At 38.9% G+C, this 17239-nt stretch overlaps 1 protein-coding gene across 1 annotated transcript in view; it reads left to right on the plus strand.

Moving 5' to 3' along the window:
• pde6d (phosphodiesterase 6D, cGMP-specific, rod, delta) overlaps window positions 1-17239 on the plus strand; it is a 29720-nt gene that overhangs the window by 4955 nt on the left and 7526 nt on the right. The window contains exon 3 of the mRNA XM_040128640.1: window positions 15976-16101. Coding sequence (XP_039984574.1) covers window positions 15976-16101 — 126 coding nt within the window. The remainder of the gene's footprint in view (window positions 1-15975; window positions 16102-17239) is intronic.

The following is a 17239-nucleotide window of genomic DNA, read 5'->3' on the forward strand; positions in this document are numbered from 1 at the left end:
TGTTTTATAATGTTTGACAATGCAGAAGCACTGAATGACAGGACGTAAAGCTGGAACTCTTGTTTAATTCCTAGTTGCTAACATGCTGCATGTAAAGTGTTTTCTGGGTGTTCATTTATTTATCCAGAAGAGAGAGGAAGAAGAGAGGAGGAGGGAAATGCCTCAGACAGAGCCCCCCACAGAAGGACAAAGAACACTGGCAGAGTCGGTCTAGAGAAGGAGGGCATTCAAATAATATATTCAGGCCACTCAAACCTGATATCTAAATTGATTTTGTTAATGGAACTGTAAAGCATACCTTGTGTTCATATTAAGATTTAGCCTATTGATTATGCATATACCTGATAAATCACGAAACACTGCTCTCCCCTCCATGAAAGTACATCATAAAATAAATTTCTAATGGTAAAAAGTATCAGTATACGCAGCCATATCTAGCCCTGTATTACTTGGAATCAGATCGAAAAGACATTTTGTGGTATTGACTACCCCTGTTTTACATAAGAAGTGACCAGGGCGTGTATTTAGACATGAGACCAATGCATTAGATTGCCATCAGATTTTCTAAAGGTGTGAATGTCTGAGAAGGTCTTTTTAAATGTCACAATAATACCATATGGCCCACTTTCTCAAATGGATTCTCTATGTTAGTGCCTGCAGGAATGTTGCAACATATCTCGTGCAAATAAAACCAAATGTAAATAAAAGTCATGTGTCGATAAGTCTTTTGTTTTAAGGGTAGTGCTTTGCATTGGAGCTAGGTAGTCATCTGGGTGTACATTTTGTCATCTAAAAGTAAAAGATTACCTGTGTAATGTGCATTGATGTGTACAACATGTTGTCCAGTATCTATATTTGTTTTAAAATAGAAATTGATATTTAACAGTAATTACCAGCAGTAATATTGTGAGTACCATATGGCTGCATTTTCTTCCCAATTAATTGCTTTTTGGGGCAAAAAAATTGAGGCTAGAATTGATTACACTTTTACTCTGAGGATATTGAGTCAGAAATGCCGTTTGTTTTTTTTTGTTGCTGCTAGCGAGGCTTTTATCTGAACGGCAGCCATTTGTAGAGTTAATGTATACTAGAAAAAGTCTTGCTTCTACCTCGTTGCTAGAAACACTGTGTCACATTTACGGATATATTTCTCAACATGTGTTCATTGCAAGCCTCTGCTCTTCTACCAATGCAGTCCTGCAATTTTTTTTTAACCTGTTTGATGGAGTCAGGATTAAGTACAGGCCAAGTGGAGTGTCTTGACATACCATGGCAAACAATCAAACTGCAACTGTACAGTGTGTATGTTAGTTTCAAAACTGGGGATAAGTGTTATGACTTGTGCATTAAGAACGAAAGAATAATTGTGCTGTGGACACTGATTCTCCTAATGTTGCCACTTTATTGACTATGGTCCACTTTGAGAACTTTTTTTTTTTTTTTAAATCTTATAACACCACAGATGAAGTTATAGGGTGAGAATAAAGTATGTCCGAAGAGTAATACCTGACATATCATTTGTGCATAAATAATCAAAGAGGAACTGCACAGTGTATGTTTAGGTCACAAAATGTCACCAGTGTATTGATTTTAAGATCTTACAGTTTTTTCTTCAACCACTACAAATTAAATGATAGTGTGATAAAGTAATAAAGCGGAGGTCAGACGGAGTATTTTGATGTAATTGATGCAGTTTTTAGTTCTACTTGAAAGTTCATATCACATAGGCCTACAACAGCAAGCAATCATGAAAGGATGCTGACGATCATGGAAGCAAGGATACAGGTTACTTTATCTGGTCAGTTAGACAGTTTAAATTTTGTGTTTTTTTGGAAAATACATCCAGAGTGGTAAGATGCATTGGGATGTGGTATCTGAAATAGCCCCATTTGACAGCCTAACGATTGACTCAAGCCATTTATTTTAAATTATACTTTAGATCACCAGCTTTTGTAGAATGGATTGCCATGACATTTTGTACAGACAGTCATGGTCCCCAGAGGATGAAGCCTACTTCCTTCGGTGATCCTATGACTTTCCCTCTAGCGCCACAAACATTTATTGGTGCAGGAAATGTATTGTTCTGAGTGAAAAATCTCCATATCTATTGGATGGCTCAAAAAGTCTTTTAACCAGAGCACATGTAACTTTAAGTTCAAATCCACATGTCATATACTGTAAAATTACTGAAGTTGACAGACACCACCTGAGTAGCCACAATTAGTCGGAGCTCTAGCGCACAATTCAAAATATTGGCTTCATTATTCGTCATTATTCAAAGCAGAGTGCTGAAAAACTGGACATGGATAGATAGATAGACATTAACTGAGCACTTTATTAGGAACACCACACTAATACTGGGTAGATCCTCAAAACAGCCGGTTCTTCGTGGCCTGGGTCCACAAGATGTTGGAAACATCCCTTTGACATTCTGGTCCATGTTGACGTGATTGGATCACAAATTTGTCAGCTGCACATTAATGCTGCCAGTCTCCTGTTCTACCACATCACAAAGGTGTTCTACTGGATCCAGATCTGGTGGGGGGGGGCACTGAAGTCCACTGAACTCATTGTCACATTCACAAAACCAGTTTGAGATGACTTTTGCTTTGTGACATGGAGCATTATCCTGCTGGAAGTAGCCACTAGAAGATGGTTAACTTTGGCCATGAAGGGATACTCATGGTCAGGGACAATACTCAGACAGGCTGTGGCATTCAGACCATGATTGATTGTTTTTAAGGGGCCCACACTGAGCCAACACCTTTACACGACTACCACCAGCCTGGACTGTCGACACAGGGCAGGTTGGGTCCATGGATTCATGTTTTTGACGCCAAATTCTGACCCACCCATCTGCTGCTTCAGCAGAAATCGTAGAGAAACTGTAGCCTTTCTGTCAGCTCCAACCAGTCTGGCCAGTCTCCTCTGACCTCTCTCATCAACAGGAACTGCTGCTCACTGGATGATTTTTGTTTCTGGCATCATTGTGAGTAAACTCTAGAGACTGTTGGAGATCAGCAGTTTCAGAAACACTCAAACCAGCCCGTCTGGCACCAACAGTCCTTCCACGGTCAAAGTCAATGAGATCACATTTTTTCGCCCATTCTGATCTTTGATGTGAACATTAACTGAAGCTCCTGTCCTGTATCTGTAAGATTGTATGCACCGCACTGCTGCCACGTGATTGGCTCATTGGATAACTGCATGAAAACGCAGGTGTACAGGTGTTCCCAACAAGCTAGTGTACACCTTATCTTATAATATATCCATGGTATATGATTGTCTGTGTCAGGCAGAATGCTCCAGACTGGCACTACTGTGAGTCAAGAAATCTAATTCAAGCAGCAAGGTGTATGTTAAATCCATGTGTTCTTGAGAAAAGAAGTGACCGCACACGGACCGTGCCGCCGTGGCTCCAGTCACCCTTTACACTATGTGTAGCGTTGCCCCTGGTGACGCGTCTCTATCTAGTTTAGTCCCACCCATGCTTCTCACTCTCGACTTGTGATTGGCTATTAGGAGTAACCCTGTGCCCCTGACTGGCTAGGCCGGCGGTCATTTAGTTAGCTGGGTATATTTAGCTGATTGCATTATCGGATCAGATTTAACCTGCAGTCCAACAAAATAGAGGGAAGCACTCATAGTTTATGCTATTTCCATTTGAACATTAGTTGCAGTGTAGTTAGCTAACTAGTTAATTTCAACAGCAGCTCTGTTATTTTAGTGGATCCTGGGTTTTCTGTAAGGAACGAAAGCAGACGATTTCTGAAATGTCTTCAGACGAAGACAGGGCCAAGGAAATTTTGAAGGGCTTCAAACTGTATCCTTTTTGCTGTTTGTTCGGCGATGTTCTGCGAAGGCTAGATACCTAGTAATAGGCTAAATGCCTGTCCTGTTTAATACTAGATAACGTCATCTAACATTAGCAAGATGCTAGTAACATCTTACGACTGTTCTTGTTGTGCAGTAAGGTTAGCTGCTGTGGCTAATCTCTTAGTTTCCCCTCTCGTTTGACAACGTCGGCTACATAGCTAACATTTGTCTCTATTTGATGTGACAAAAAGAAAATGTTCCTGTAGTTACGAAGTTAGCTACTTCAAATCTGAATGGCGGCCTGATAGCTAAAATAAGTGGCCTTGCCCTCTGGCTAACCTGCCTGGCTAACTGCTCAGTGTGGCAGCTCTAACTATAAGTATCCTATTTGATAACATTGACATGCGATGGAGATATGGTTAGGATTGTCAGATACCGGTTGGCCTTTGTCAAAATTTTCCTCACTATTAGTAGGCTCTTAGCAGAAAGTGAAAAGTTAAGTATGGCTTGTTGATAGCTTTGATAGTTCCGTACGTATTGGAAGTTGTCAAACCCAGGTGCGTCCCTTTCTTGTGTGGAAGTGATGCCAGACTTTAGGACAGATCAGCGAATTTCAGCGCTGCACTGCTTACAGATTATACCGGTGTACTGCGAATGTGTTCTCCCATCCACCAAAAGTCGCGTGTACTTTATATTACTATCAACATTTTTCCGGTCGTGGTTTTAGATTTTGAATGTTTGTTTTTGTTTCTGGCACAGTGAGTATAAGGTCTGCTGTTATTGCTGTCAGAGCTGTGTTCTTGTTGAGGGATGATCCAATAAATGTTCAGAAATGGAATGATTACTTAAGAGGACTTTCAAAACAACAGAAAACCCTTTGGAAAGTATCGAATTTTCTGTCTACCCGTTAGACCTGAACCAGGGTTCATGTTATGCCCATTCTCCAACATACCCACAATAGGCACTCTTCATTTTCAATTCTGTTTTTGGAATTTACCTGTAATATAATTGACAGAAGAGATGCTGACAGAAAGCATGGGAAGAGAGAAGAGAGTAGGGTTCGACATATAATAAAGGTCCCTGGCTGGGAACAAACTTGTGATGCTACGTTTGTATTTTATGAATGCACTGGCACTTATTTTACAATGTTGATAGTTTGCTGATATTCTCTCCTTTCACTGCTCTTTGTTCCTGTTGTAGCACTTATTTGTTCTCACAACACTTTGACTCATCCGGTTGCTTTTGCTTATAGTTTTGTCTGAAAATACATTGCTTAGGGTAAGATCATCCGCAAAATACTTCAATCATGTATGCATTTAAGCCTTCTTGAGCATATTCATTCTCTGCCTCAGTTTTCTTGACATAGGAACGTTCATCTTCTCAGTAATTGATCTGGGCCCTGTTTCCTCAAATTATCTAAGGCTAAGTTTAGCATAGTCCCATTATAAGGTGACAGTCTGAAATCATTTTAGCCTTAAGATGCGTTTGGGGAAACAGGTCCCTGGTGGGTCTGGTGGGACAATGGCCACTTATCCCGTCTTGTCAGTTGACACCATGCAGTCTAATGATGACATTACATAATGACTTGGTGTGCATGTTAATTTAAACCAGTTGTGGTGTTGTCAGGCAATTCCGATCAAGCCAAGTACTGCAAACAGTACAATTGTACTACCACCTCCAGTACATGCTAATAGTTGTGCAAGCAAACCAGTTGAATACAACAAAAACAAAATGGAAGAAAACACAGCATTACATTTCAAAGAAAAAGGTGTAGGCTGAAGCCACTTATTAGGTAACTTGTTACACCATAGGGCCAGCCCTTCTTACTTAAGCATCAGTATATATCTGATCAGGGAGTGGCTGGGCCTTGCCTGTCTGCGAAATAATAGAAATGGGGTGCAACCCAAAATGTAAACAGCAGAATTTACTGCTGATGCAGTGTCCTTGTCTGTTTTGAAGTATATCGGGCCCTGAAAACTGATCCACCTGAGCTGAACAGGAAAGCAGGTGGATGATACAGCCAGTAGGCTGATCTATTGATGAATTTAAACCTTCACCACACCTGTACATAATATCATTTTACATCAGTAATTTTTTTTCTTCTTGCCACTGTCAACAAGTGCTTGTTCATGTGGGAATGTTGTCTCTGTAAATATAACTATAAAGAGTCCGGTCTAGACCTGCTCTACATGAAAAGTGCCCTGAGGTAACCTCTGTTATGATTTGGTGCTATATAAATAGAATAGAATAGAATTTAATTGAATTTTGAGCTGCAGAAGCCATCAGACAAAAAGGCAGATTAACTTGAACCCTTACTGGAAAATATAACCCAAGGCAGCATGAAGAACTTGGAGTTGGCTCATCAATAGCTTTTTTTTTTTTTTTTTTTGTCATAATGGTCTGCTAAAAGTTATTTTCTTGTTATTTTCCGATGTGTGCCATAGTTTCCATTCCCCACTACTACTATAAATTCCACGTTTTTCAATTGCCATTAATCTGGGAATGTTGTGTTTTAATCCTTTTAGAATATATTACTTTTACAAAAGCAAACTTTGTATCTAGGATGTGATACTGAGGGTGGAGCCAACATGGCAAGTTGACGCTTTCTATATTACTGCCTGGACTTCATGTGACCATGTAGGACTGAATTATCCCTAGTAATACCTTCTAGAATAAGCAGCACAGCACTGCAGCATGGTACACTACTACTAAGCCCAGTGCTTTCCAATGAGTGAAATCATGACCATACAATTTTAGTTTAGCTACAACTAAACCTTTTAGTTATATAAATATGTATGGAATGTGCCCCCCCTTACTTATCCCGGTCTATACAAAAAGATTGAAGTGTGAGTGTTTGTGTATGTTTCTTTGTAAGGCTAGACCTCTTGCAGCAGTGTGGTAATGGCTAAATCCATGATTTAGTGGAACAGGGATTTAGAGCCTTCTGTCCATACAGCCTTATTAAAGCCAACACGGAGGCTAAACAACATATAATGTTCTTTTCATCTTTTCTGAACGGGCAAGGTGACAACACTAACTTCTATCATCCAAAATCCTTATGAAGAACATAAATAAGAATATAAAACTGACCATATTAAATGTATTTTCTTTATGTTTTCTACAAACTAAAGCCGATAACAGATCATCCAGTGTGCTGTCTTTGAAGTTGTCTCACTATGTTGATGAGTATTTCTCAGGAACAGAGCATGGAGAGCATCTCTAAAATGCTCACACAAGCAGTAGCACCTGCCCTAGTCAGTTACGAGTAATTACACAAATTCAAACTCAAAGTTTGGCTGATTTTATTATCATTCTGAGATAGTTAAAAAAAAGAGTACCTCTATTGTTTAAATGTATTTTTTAAATGAGAGAGGTAAAACCCTCAAAACATGAAATGTCATTGCCAAAAATAATTGAACCCGCACACTGTTCTTTTGATCCCACAATTTTTTTTTTCTTCATTGTAGCAACAGTGTAAATACAGTGTACGGACTAGGATTTTTTGCATTGAATTTCTAAAAGGTTTTCCATCATTAGCATATAGCTTCTTATTTAAAATGACCATTTGTCATTATTGTCTCCTATTCAAAATTACCTTGGTGAGTGAAGCAGAAGAAATTAGAAAGCAATAGTCGAACCCCAGAGGAAGACCTTTTACCTTCCCCTCGGGCTTGCTCTAAGAAGCAGGTTCACTAAGATGCCGAGATAACTCTGCTGTGTAAAGCCCGAAACCCCTCCAACCTGGGACCTGGACTGAAATGGACTGTTCAGCATGTTAATGCAGAAACAATTTGTCAGTTAACTGGTTAATTAACAGATTGACAGGAAAGAAATTGATGGCAGTTATTTATTAATCATTTATCAAGTGAAAACACCAAAAATTTCACATCATTTTTCCATTTGATAGACTAATTCATTGGAAAAAAAGTCAGACAAATTGATAACAAAGGTATATAAAAAAACGTGTTAGTACATGTTCGTCACAGCCCAACATGAGGTAGAGTTTAGTCATAATGACCTATCAGATCCCTCGAACAGCCAGGCCACAGCCCTGTAAAGGTGGTGAGATGGTGAGATGAGAAAGTGGAAATGAGGATACAATGTGTGTTGGTGATTAGACAGCCTGCCTGTAGTGTGGCAGGGTTGGGTTCAGTCGGCTCTGTAGTTGGCATGCCATCTTGTAATCTAATGCAAAAAGGCAAAATTCATCACAAAACTGTAAATGTAGCTCCATATTACAAATAATAATATTGAAGCTAAGAAAACCACAGGCCTTACCTTAAAATGAATGGGTGGTAAGTTTATGTTCCAGTGTTTACATGAATTTATGGACTAAGTCTTGCTGAGTTGTTGAAGTATTAATCGACTGAATAGAAAACTTTATCTACTCAGTAGAAGTGTGTTAGGGCTTTTGTATTGTGTAAAGGTTGCGGTAAGGAAGCTGCCTATACTTTAAGCCATTAGCGCGTCTTTAAAAATAAATGCAGACTAAACAGTGACAGCAGCTTTTCACCGGGGGCTCATTAACTTGTGTGTGTGTTCTGACAGATTTGTACAGGCACCCTGGTGGTTTACACACACACAACCTGCAGCTGGCCCTTGGGAGGCCATGGCACAACCTTGTATGATGTTGTTGGATTTTAAATCAACTGCTATAATAGATTTTCTTTCTGTTTTAGTTTGGAAGGAAATGTTTTGGGGGAGAATGAGGGAAAAAGGCACACATTATCAGATGGGTGGGTGATAGGTTTTCCCTCCTAAAGCCGAAAAGGTTGCCCACTTCTTTTGTTGGCGTTACATTAGGGCACTGTCATAATGGACATCCTATTAATATGATGCATGCATATTTTTTTCTCTTTGCAGTGACACATGTCTGGAGATTACAGTAGCCAACCTGGTGATAGAGCATCAATTAGAAGGACAATGCAGTCTGGCCTGGATTATTCCGGAACGTGTGGAGGATGATCAGTTTGATGTAGGAGATTAGATTCAGTTGGACCTGAGAGGATTAGAGAAACCATTCAACTCAGCACACTTTACTAAAAAGCCAGAGGAAGAAGTGGGGGAAGGTGAACGTGGTGGAGCTTCGCTGTTAGTGGGATCTGACCTGTACAGGTTTCCGAAGGCCAGTACAGCACCAATAGACATGAAGCTTCAAATAGGTTATGTCAGATGAGCATTTCAAAATGATATCATATGATCATTTTCATATTGATCGTTGAATTATAACTAGTAGCAATCCACTTTTAATGACTCCATAAATCTCTATTATAAGTAGAATCTGATATGATGACACAAATGTGGAGACAATTGAGATGGTGATTTGAAATAGTCATAACATCAATTCAATGATGGAAGTTAAAGAAATTTGAGTGAAGTTGAGTATTTTGAAGCTTTTGATGGCTGAGATTCTGTTTCTTGAATCTGACCCAATTAGAATAAAAAAACAAAAAACAAAGACAAAAAAATAGAGCAAAATGAAATAAACTAATCCGTACTCTCCTAATCTTGTATACATATGACCTGTATAACATGTAACATGTTCCTGGGGAGCATGTTCGTGGTCATCGTTACATCGGCACTTGCACGAACTTTCCTTCAACATACCCTGTATCTTCTCCTGAATCTTTTTTTTTTTTTTTTGACTTTCCTCTACAACATCCTGACCAGCTGGATTTATGAATGTCACACTCAGTAGTATGAGCTTAGGAAGAGTACCTGAATGCAACAGGACCCACCTAAAGGCTGATGAGCATAAGAAATTGTGTCCCTTCAGTTTACTGTTTCTATTAGTAATCTGTACGCAACTCTGTTGTCTCCTCACTCTCCTAACAGCCTGTATGCTAACATGGAAAGTAAGAGACCTGGAGCTTTTAGAAGCTGTGTGTTTTCAGACGGTTGATGGTTGCGGTGAGGTGGGATGAAGGGTTTCACAGATGGGGTGGAGTCGAGTGTGTTTGACACTAAGTGGTATCTGTGTTTGACAGGATGCTGAGTGGAGAATCTTCTAGAACAGAGGGCTGTTTGACGATGATTCTTCACTGGTGTCCATCAGTCTGATTTTCGAAGATAAGATTGACCTTTCTCAACTTTAAGGGGTATCAGTAAGTGCGGCTGTCTTCCACGGTGTCTTGATTCCACCGCTAACAGTCACCAAAGTCAGACATTTTCAGATCTTACACATGCGTTGATGAATTTATGTGGTTGCTGGGATGTTCAGCCTACAAACAGTTCCTCTGTAGAATTGTACTTATGTTAACCAAACAAACCAGCAACACGCTGAGTAGCTTAGAATCCCAGGATGATCTGTCGAAAGGCATGGCCTGATCATTGCAGTACTACAGAGGCCTGACATTTTATCCCTAGCCAGGCCCAAAGACAATGTTTGAATGTCCAAACTTTAAAACAACAAAGTAGTATATATGGTAGGAGAAACCGTCTTGATAACCATATTACTGTACAAGACTGAAAATTAAAATAAATCAATGCGGAATCACAGAGGATAAAATCCTTTACGTAGCTCTTTCCCACTCTTGCAGTAGGCATTTCTCTTTGGCGTAAAGTACATTGCACACCCTCAGGGTAAATCAATTTGAGTTGTTGTCTTTTGTCTCTTGTGCCTGAACAGAGTCTCACTCCTTGCACTAAATTTTTCTGTCCTGGTTTACACAATCAAAAAGGTGTGTGTACCTTGATAGATCATTAGTAGTAATCTTACGTATGCTGATGCATTGTCTGTCCCATAGACCCCAGTTGTGCTGTTGATATGAACGTGAAAACACTGCGTGAGAAGCTGTAACGTACAGCTGAGTCACTGACTAGGTCCTTACAGGCTCTGCGAGTGACGGTTGTATTGTGTTAACAGTGACTGTGGAGGTCAAGAACAGCTGTCCCAATGACAGTCTGATGGGACAGCTAGCAGCCAATATCACCTGCACAAAGGCCTCTTCAGCTTCCTCTCGCTCACTTACACACTGTTGTCCTTAGATCGCCTATAAGCTTGCAATATTTCTTTTCATTCATCCTCAGCTGAATTTTCACCTATGTGAGTTTCTAAAGCATGCTTTTATTTGCTGGCGGAATTCAGGTCAAATACTAGTTCCTGACTAGCCTTGTTTGCTAATAGCAGGTTTGGTTTTTGTGGTTGTAAAAGAAATGTTGCAGTTAAGAATTAAATTTAATTAAACAGATATTACAATTATTGTGATTAAATGTGAATAAAGTGAGCATGTGTTATTCAACATTCTCTGCATGCCTCTGTCCTTCCAAACAGAGCTCTGTCTCATCTGTACACAACTAACAGTGACAGTCTCATAGAGATGTATAATAATGATAATCATGATTAACTAGACTGTCACTCAGTAGAGCACAGTCCTCCACCAAGGCCAATGTCAAACAACATACTCCAGATTTCTATAGAAAAAAAAATTCAAATTCATAGAAAATGATTTGGATCTGCCCCAAAATGTAATTGGTTCTCCCCTGGCCCATGTCCCATCCCTCCACCAAGCTCGGTTCAAACATTCAGTAGTTTTTGTGCAGTCCTGTTGACAACTAAATCAACAAACAGACAGGGGTGAAAAACTAACCCCCTTGGTGGAGTTAATAGGACTAACACTAATAGGTGAAGCAGTGGGTGTGGAGCAGGATCATGGGGGCAGTAGGTGGTTTGTAGTCACAGATCCGGATTCTTTAGCACCTGGGGCAGAAAGCGACGAGAGGAGAGAGGAGAGATAGCACAAAACTATGGGAGAAAGAAAAGGCAAGTTAGTTGGTCATTGATAACTGTAAGAATTGTGTTCAAGCACTTTGCTAGTTAGCTGTTTGTAAGTCAGCTAGTATATTTCTACATACTGAACGTCACAGCTTGAACTAAATGAAGGTGTCCAACCACAGGTCTCCATAGTCAGTTCATATCATATGCAGCCCTGCAGCTGTCAGTAAAACAATGAAAACGCAGCTTGTTTAAACTTGTTTGAGAAGGGGTGAAGGTGCCTGCCATGAAGTGACAGAAAGAAACAATAAAACAATGCATTGCTCTTTTTTGTAATTTCATTGTTTTGTAATCGAACCAAGGTCTTTACAAAGCTTAACGTCTTTAGAACACACCCCAGAGTCTGACATGATTCTTATTCTTGTTTCAAAAGTAAGACGATCATCTAAACCTAAATATTTTTAACTCTCCGTATGACAAAAGAACAGAATCAATATAAAACACAAACTTACTTTTGGGTATCCCGCTTTTTTCTAAAATTCATTATGATTTTAATTCTTATGTATCTTCAGTCACAATTCATTGTACACCAGCCATGTACAATATTTAGCATAAGCTGAGGAACCGGTCTGTGTCGAAAAAACTACATCCTCTGCATAAAAAAGTGCCAACTATAAAATCAGAAAAACCTGACCCCAATACCTTTTTATTTACTTTCAACAAAGGGGATGTGACACTGTTGTAACAGTGTCACACACCAAAAGATGTGGGAAACCAACCGGTTCTATAGTCATTCATTTGCACACATGCAACTGGGGCTTTGAGCTTTCACAGTTTCATCAAATTTCCTATCAGATCAGATTTCAGTCATGATTTATACTATCACAGGCCTTCTGGAAATCTGTAAAACAACAGAGGGTACATCTCCCTTCTTGTATTCTCGCACATATATGGATACCCATTTAAATTGTCTGCTCATTGAGAACACTAGTAAGTTACGTTTGAAAAACACAGCTAAGAGGATTTATCCCTCTATAATACATGGAAACTCTGGCATGATTTTTTAGAGATTTGGGAATTGGCTTCATAATTGATTTATACCAAACTGAGCGAACCATAGTATTTTCAAAACAGAAAGTAAAGAGGTTACATAGAATAGAAAATAAACAAGGCAATTTCAGAGGTTCATTAGATATAGTACTCAGTACCAGTTGTTTTTTCATTTTAGCTCCAGCATTTGCCTTCTTAACTTCCTGCTCCTTGAAGCTCGCATTTACAGTGGCCTCAGAAAGTATTCAGACCCCTTCACTTTTGGCACACTTTATTGTCTTTTGCCATATTTTAAGGAAGAGTCCTGGTGGTTCTAAACTTCCATTCCATAAGTTATTGAGGCCACTGTGCTCCCGGGAAAGCAAAACTTTAGAAATGGTTTTATACCCTTGTCCTGATCTATTCCTCACCACAGTTTTATCACAGAGGTCTACATACAGTTCTTTTGACTTCATGGCTTGGTTTTTGTCCTGACATGCTATGTGAATTGTGGGACCTTTTTATACACAGAAATGTGCCTTTCTAAACTATGTCCAGTAAGTTCAGTTTTCCACAGGTGGACTCCAATCGAGGTCTAGACACATCTCAAGGATAATTAAGCAAAGAGGATGTACCTGAACACACTATGAAGTGCCACAGCAAAGGGTCTGAATACTTTTGTAGATTAGAGACAGTTTTTGATTTTCAATATATTTGCAAAATTTTCTAAAAACATGTTTTCGCTTTGTCATTATGGATTATTGAGTGTAGATTGATGGGCAAAAATGGCAATTTTATATATTTCAAATGAAATCTTCGACCCAGTAAAGCGTGCTTTCTGAAGGAAAGACTTTCTGAAGCCGCTGTAAGTACCAATTGCAGGCATGTGCCTCCTGCTGCATATTAGCCTCCATGGTGTGCTTAAGATCAACTGTCCGAGCAAGAATTACTTGCAGAAAATAAAAGTCTCTTTCCCACTCTTGCAGTAGCCATTTCTCTTTGGTGTAAAGTAGGCTTTATTACAGTAGTACTGAATTAAGGGTCTGAGAGATTTCAATTTTTGATTTTTAATTAATTTTCATCCATTTAAAATTTAATCTACAACAAAAAGTATGCAAAAACATGAAGAATGTGAAGAGAATTAGTTGCAGAAAATAAAGCTGCAAAATCAGTTTCCAATTATAAAAATAGATTTAGAGGATCCAATTTTTTTTTTTTTTTTTTTTTTTTTTTTTTTTTTTTTTTTTTTGCATTCATCGATTATAAAATGTCATCTGATCTTCATCTACATCACAAGTATAGACAAATACAATATGCTTAAGCTGATAACACAACAATTATAATCTTTAGTGTCTTCACTGAACGCACCCATTAAAAATTTATAGCGCTGGTGGAAAAAATAAGTGAGCCCTTGGATTTAATAACTTGTTTAACCTCCTTTGGCAGCCATAATCTCAAACCAGCACTTCCTGTAGCTGCAGATCAGACCTGCACAATGTACAGGAGGAATGTTGGACCTTTCTTCCTACAGAACTGCTTCAACTCTACCATATTCTTGATGTCTGGTGTGAACGGCTCTCTGAGCTCATTCCACAGCTTCTCTCTTGGGTCAACATCTGGACTCTGACTGGGCCAATCTGTTACAGCGCAGGTTTAGGAGGACTCAATAGCACGACTCAGAGACATCAGTAAAAGTTCAGAACAGTTTTATTAAGGCTTGGCAGGCAGAAGCAGGCAAGGGCAAACAGGAGGTGAAGTCGAGGCGTGGGCATTGGTTGGTAACATACAGACAGATAAACCATGCGAAAGGCCAAATTTAAAAAAAAATGGGCAGAACAAGCAGAACAGGTTAAAGGATAATTGAAATTTTCTTTTCACTATTTTGGCCCCTTTTTTGCTGCTTTCTTTCTTTTTTTTCTCACAGTTTTAGCCATAATTCCTAACAGTTTAGGTAACATTTTCTCATCAGCTACATTGCTGAGAGCTGTGGATATGGGGCCTCTGCAAGATACAGCTTTACAATGAAGGGCAAGGGGCAACCCTATGAGCCATATAGGTTTCACGTGAAACCAGTAGAGGTATTTTTACCCAAACCTTTTTGTCTAAACCTCTTCTTGATTTATAGGATCTACTTCCTAGTTCATCTTTAGTCCACCATTCTTACTGTTGTTATGCACAAGGATTCAAGGATTCAAAGGTTTATTTGTCGAACACAAAAACAGTAGGTGTCGCGAAATGCGATGTGGCATGCTTTTAAGGCTGTGCAAAAGGGACGAGGGTTAAAATATTTAAAATAAGAATTAGAAAAAAGAAATATAAAGAATTCAAATTTAAAATGAAAATTACATGTTAAAATGTACATCACAATTGAAGGCATATTATACAATCAAATTTTGTATGCACTTGAGTGATAATTTGCATATGTGCAGGGCAATACAAAGGATTCACAAAGGAAAATATACTAGACAAGGCTGAGGATAAATGTATAACACAGCTTTACAGTGCAGTTGACATTTAAAGTGCACGTCCATATTTTTCAACTTCCTCGTCAGTGCTTTAGATAGCAAAACTGGATATGTCTGGTTGTTTCTTTAGGCATTGACCTGAGGACTTGATAATAAAGCTGTGTGATGAGCCATGCCATATCTCAGCAAGAAGCTGTTACTGTAGCTAAAATGTTACTATAAATGCCTGGAATAATGACTATAACTATGAACATTAGGCCTCTTATGTATATAAAAAGTTTATATGGTAAATTTAAGAATACCAGCTGTCAGTATCATAAGTGAAATGGTGCAAATTATTTGACATATCGTTAACAGAATAGTATATGGTAAATGCATGAAAAAGTATGGTAAATGCATGATGTACATGATGCATTTACCAAACATGATGTACAGTCTAATACAGTGGTATGTAATTAACACTATTAGAAGTTAATTAACTGGACCTCTGTGAAAAAAGCAGGTATTCTGTAATGTTAATGATACAATTTAATGAGTTTTTAGGATGTGATGCTGAAAATGTGGGGGCTTTTTTTTTTTTTTTTTTTTTAATTTAAATACTACAGATAACGCTAACTTCTGTGTACCTTTTAGCATTTGCAGATTGAATGCCTTAAAAAAAAAAGTGTCAGGGTTTAAGTAGGGCTAGCATAGTGTATAGTTCCAGGCTTCCTTCAGCAGGTTGCAGTCCGTCATTTTAATGGAAGCCTTTAAAGTCTAAAGGGGAAAAGGTAACTTTGAAACAAAGTGTCTCTCTTTTGAAAAATGCTTAGTATTAGTCACATTTCGCAACTGAACAAGTTGCAAGTCTTGAATCCATGGACCTGTCAGTGAATCTTTTTTGTATGCTTTCAGAACTAACTTGAGCGTGTTGGCAGCACAGTTAATTATAGTTTCTCACTGTCTCTCCAGCTCGTGTCCCGAAGAAGATTCTGAAGTGTAAAGCAGTGTCCAGAGAACTGAACTTTTCCTCCTCAGAGAAACTGGAGAAATTCAGGCTGGAGCAGAAAGTTTTCTTCAAAGGACAGTGTCTAGAAGGTAATCAGCCAAAACACTGGACTGCATACAGTGACAAGAATCTGAAGGTCAGTCAGTTAAAGATACCCTGTGGAGTTCTGACCACTGGTAGCACTATGGATCAGTGTTTTAACCAGCGGCTCTCCTTTTTTTGTTCAATGTGCACGGTGACACGATGTGTATTTCTGCCAATGGTAAGGTTATTTCACTGATCTACTGGTTGCGGTGATGTGCCAAGAAACGCAGCAACATGCCAATAAAGACAGGGGAAATGGAGACTGCTAGCAAGTGAAAGTGGATATAAAACACTGTATGTTTCAAAATAGTCAAAAAAAACGAAACAAAAAAAAAACAACTTGTGTTTTATGAGGAAGGAAATGCAGTCAACACTTGAAGACCTCAAGGACGCACACTGTTCTGACTCAACTCAAAACGTATAATTAAACATTTCACCTTTACTTGAATTGTCAACACAGAAACAAGCCGAAATCTATGTGCTTGCTGGAGTCAGTAACAGGTGAACAGGCACAAAGATCCAAAAAGACAGGCAGGGATCAAGTATATGTAGAGTAGATAGTCAAGCAAGAGCGAGACAGACAATCTGGCAAAGAATAATGGAAACTGGGGTGGTTTAAGTAACGAGGGGCTGATAAGGGAATGGGAAACCGGTGAGCTGGTGGGTGTGGTGAGTCAGGTGCCCGAGAATGGTAGAAATGGAAGAGGTAACTGCAGGGCAGGTGGGTGTGGCAGGGTCCGAAATGACAAGAGAGTTAGGCTTTGTTCAGACTGCAGGCAAAGGATTGGTCTGATTGGTGTCTCAAATCAGATCTTATGAATGTTATAGGGAGAGCTGCAGGAGTGCTGAACTGTTCACTCGCTGATTACTTGACTCACCTGTCTTGCATTTTTACTTAAGACCGTTATTGCAGATTATGTATGCACTCTAAATTTAAAGTACATGCATTTCATTCAACATTTACTGCTGACGTGGTTTAACACCTACTCCTATATTACTTATACAGTTTCCCGCTACAAGTACCACGTGCATTGAAAATATTCTAATATACTTGGTAAAAATAAGATGTAATATGCGTATGTAAATTATTTTCACCATTTTTAAACCATTCCAATGAAACTGGAGTAGCCGTAATGGAAACAT

Source organism: Xiphias gladius, chromosome 6 (assembly GCF_016859285.1).
Source record: "Xiphias gladius isolate SHS-SW01 ecotype Sanya breed wild chromosome 6, ASM1685928v1, whole genome shotgun sequence".
Taxonomy (NCBI): domain Eukaryota; kingdom Metazoa; phylum Chordata; class Actinopteri; order Istiophoriformes; family Xiphiidae; genus Xiphias; species Xiphias gladius.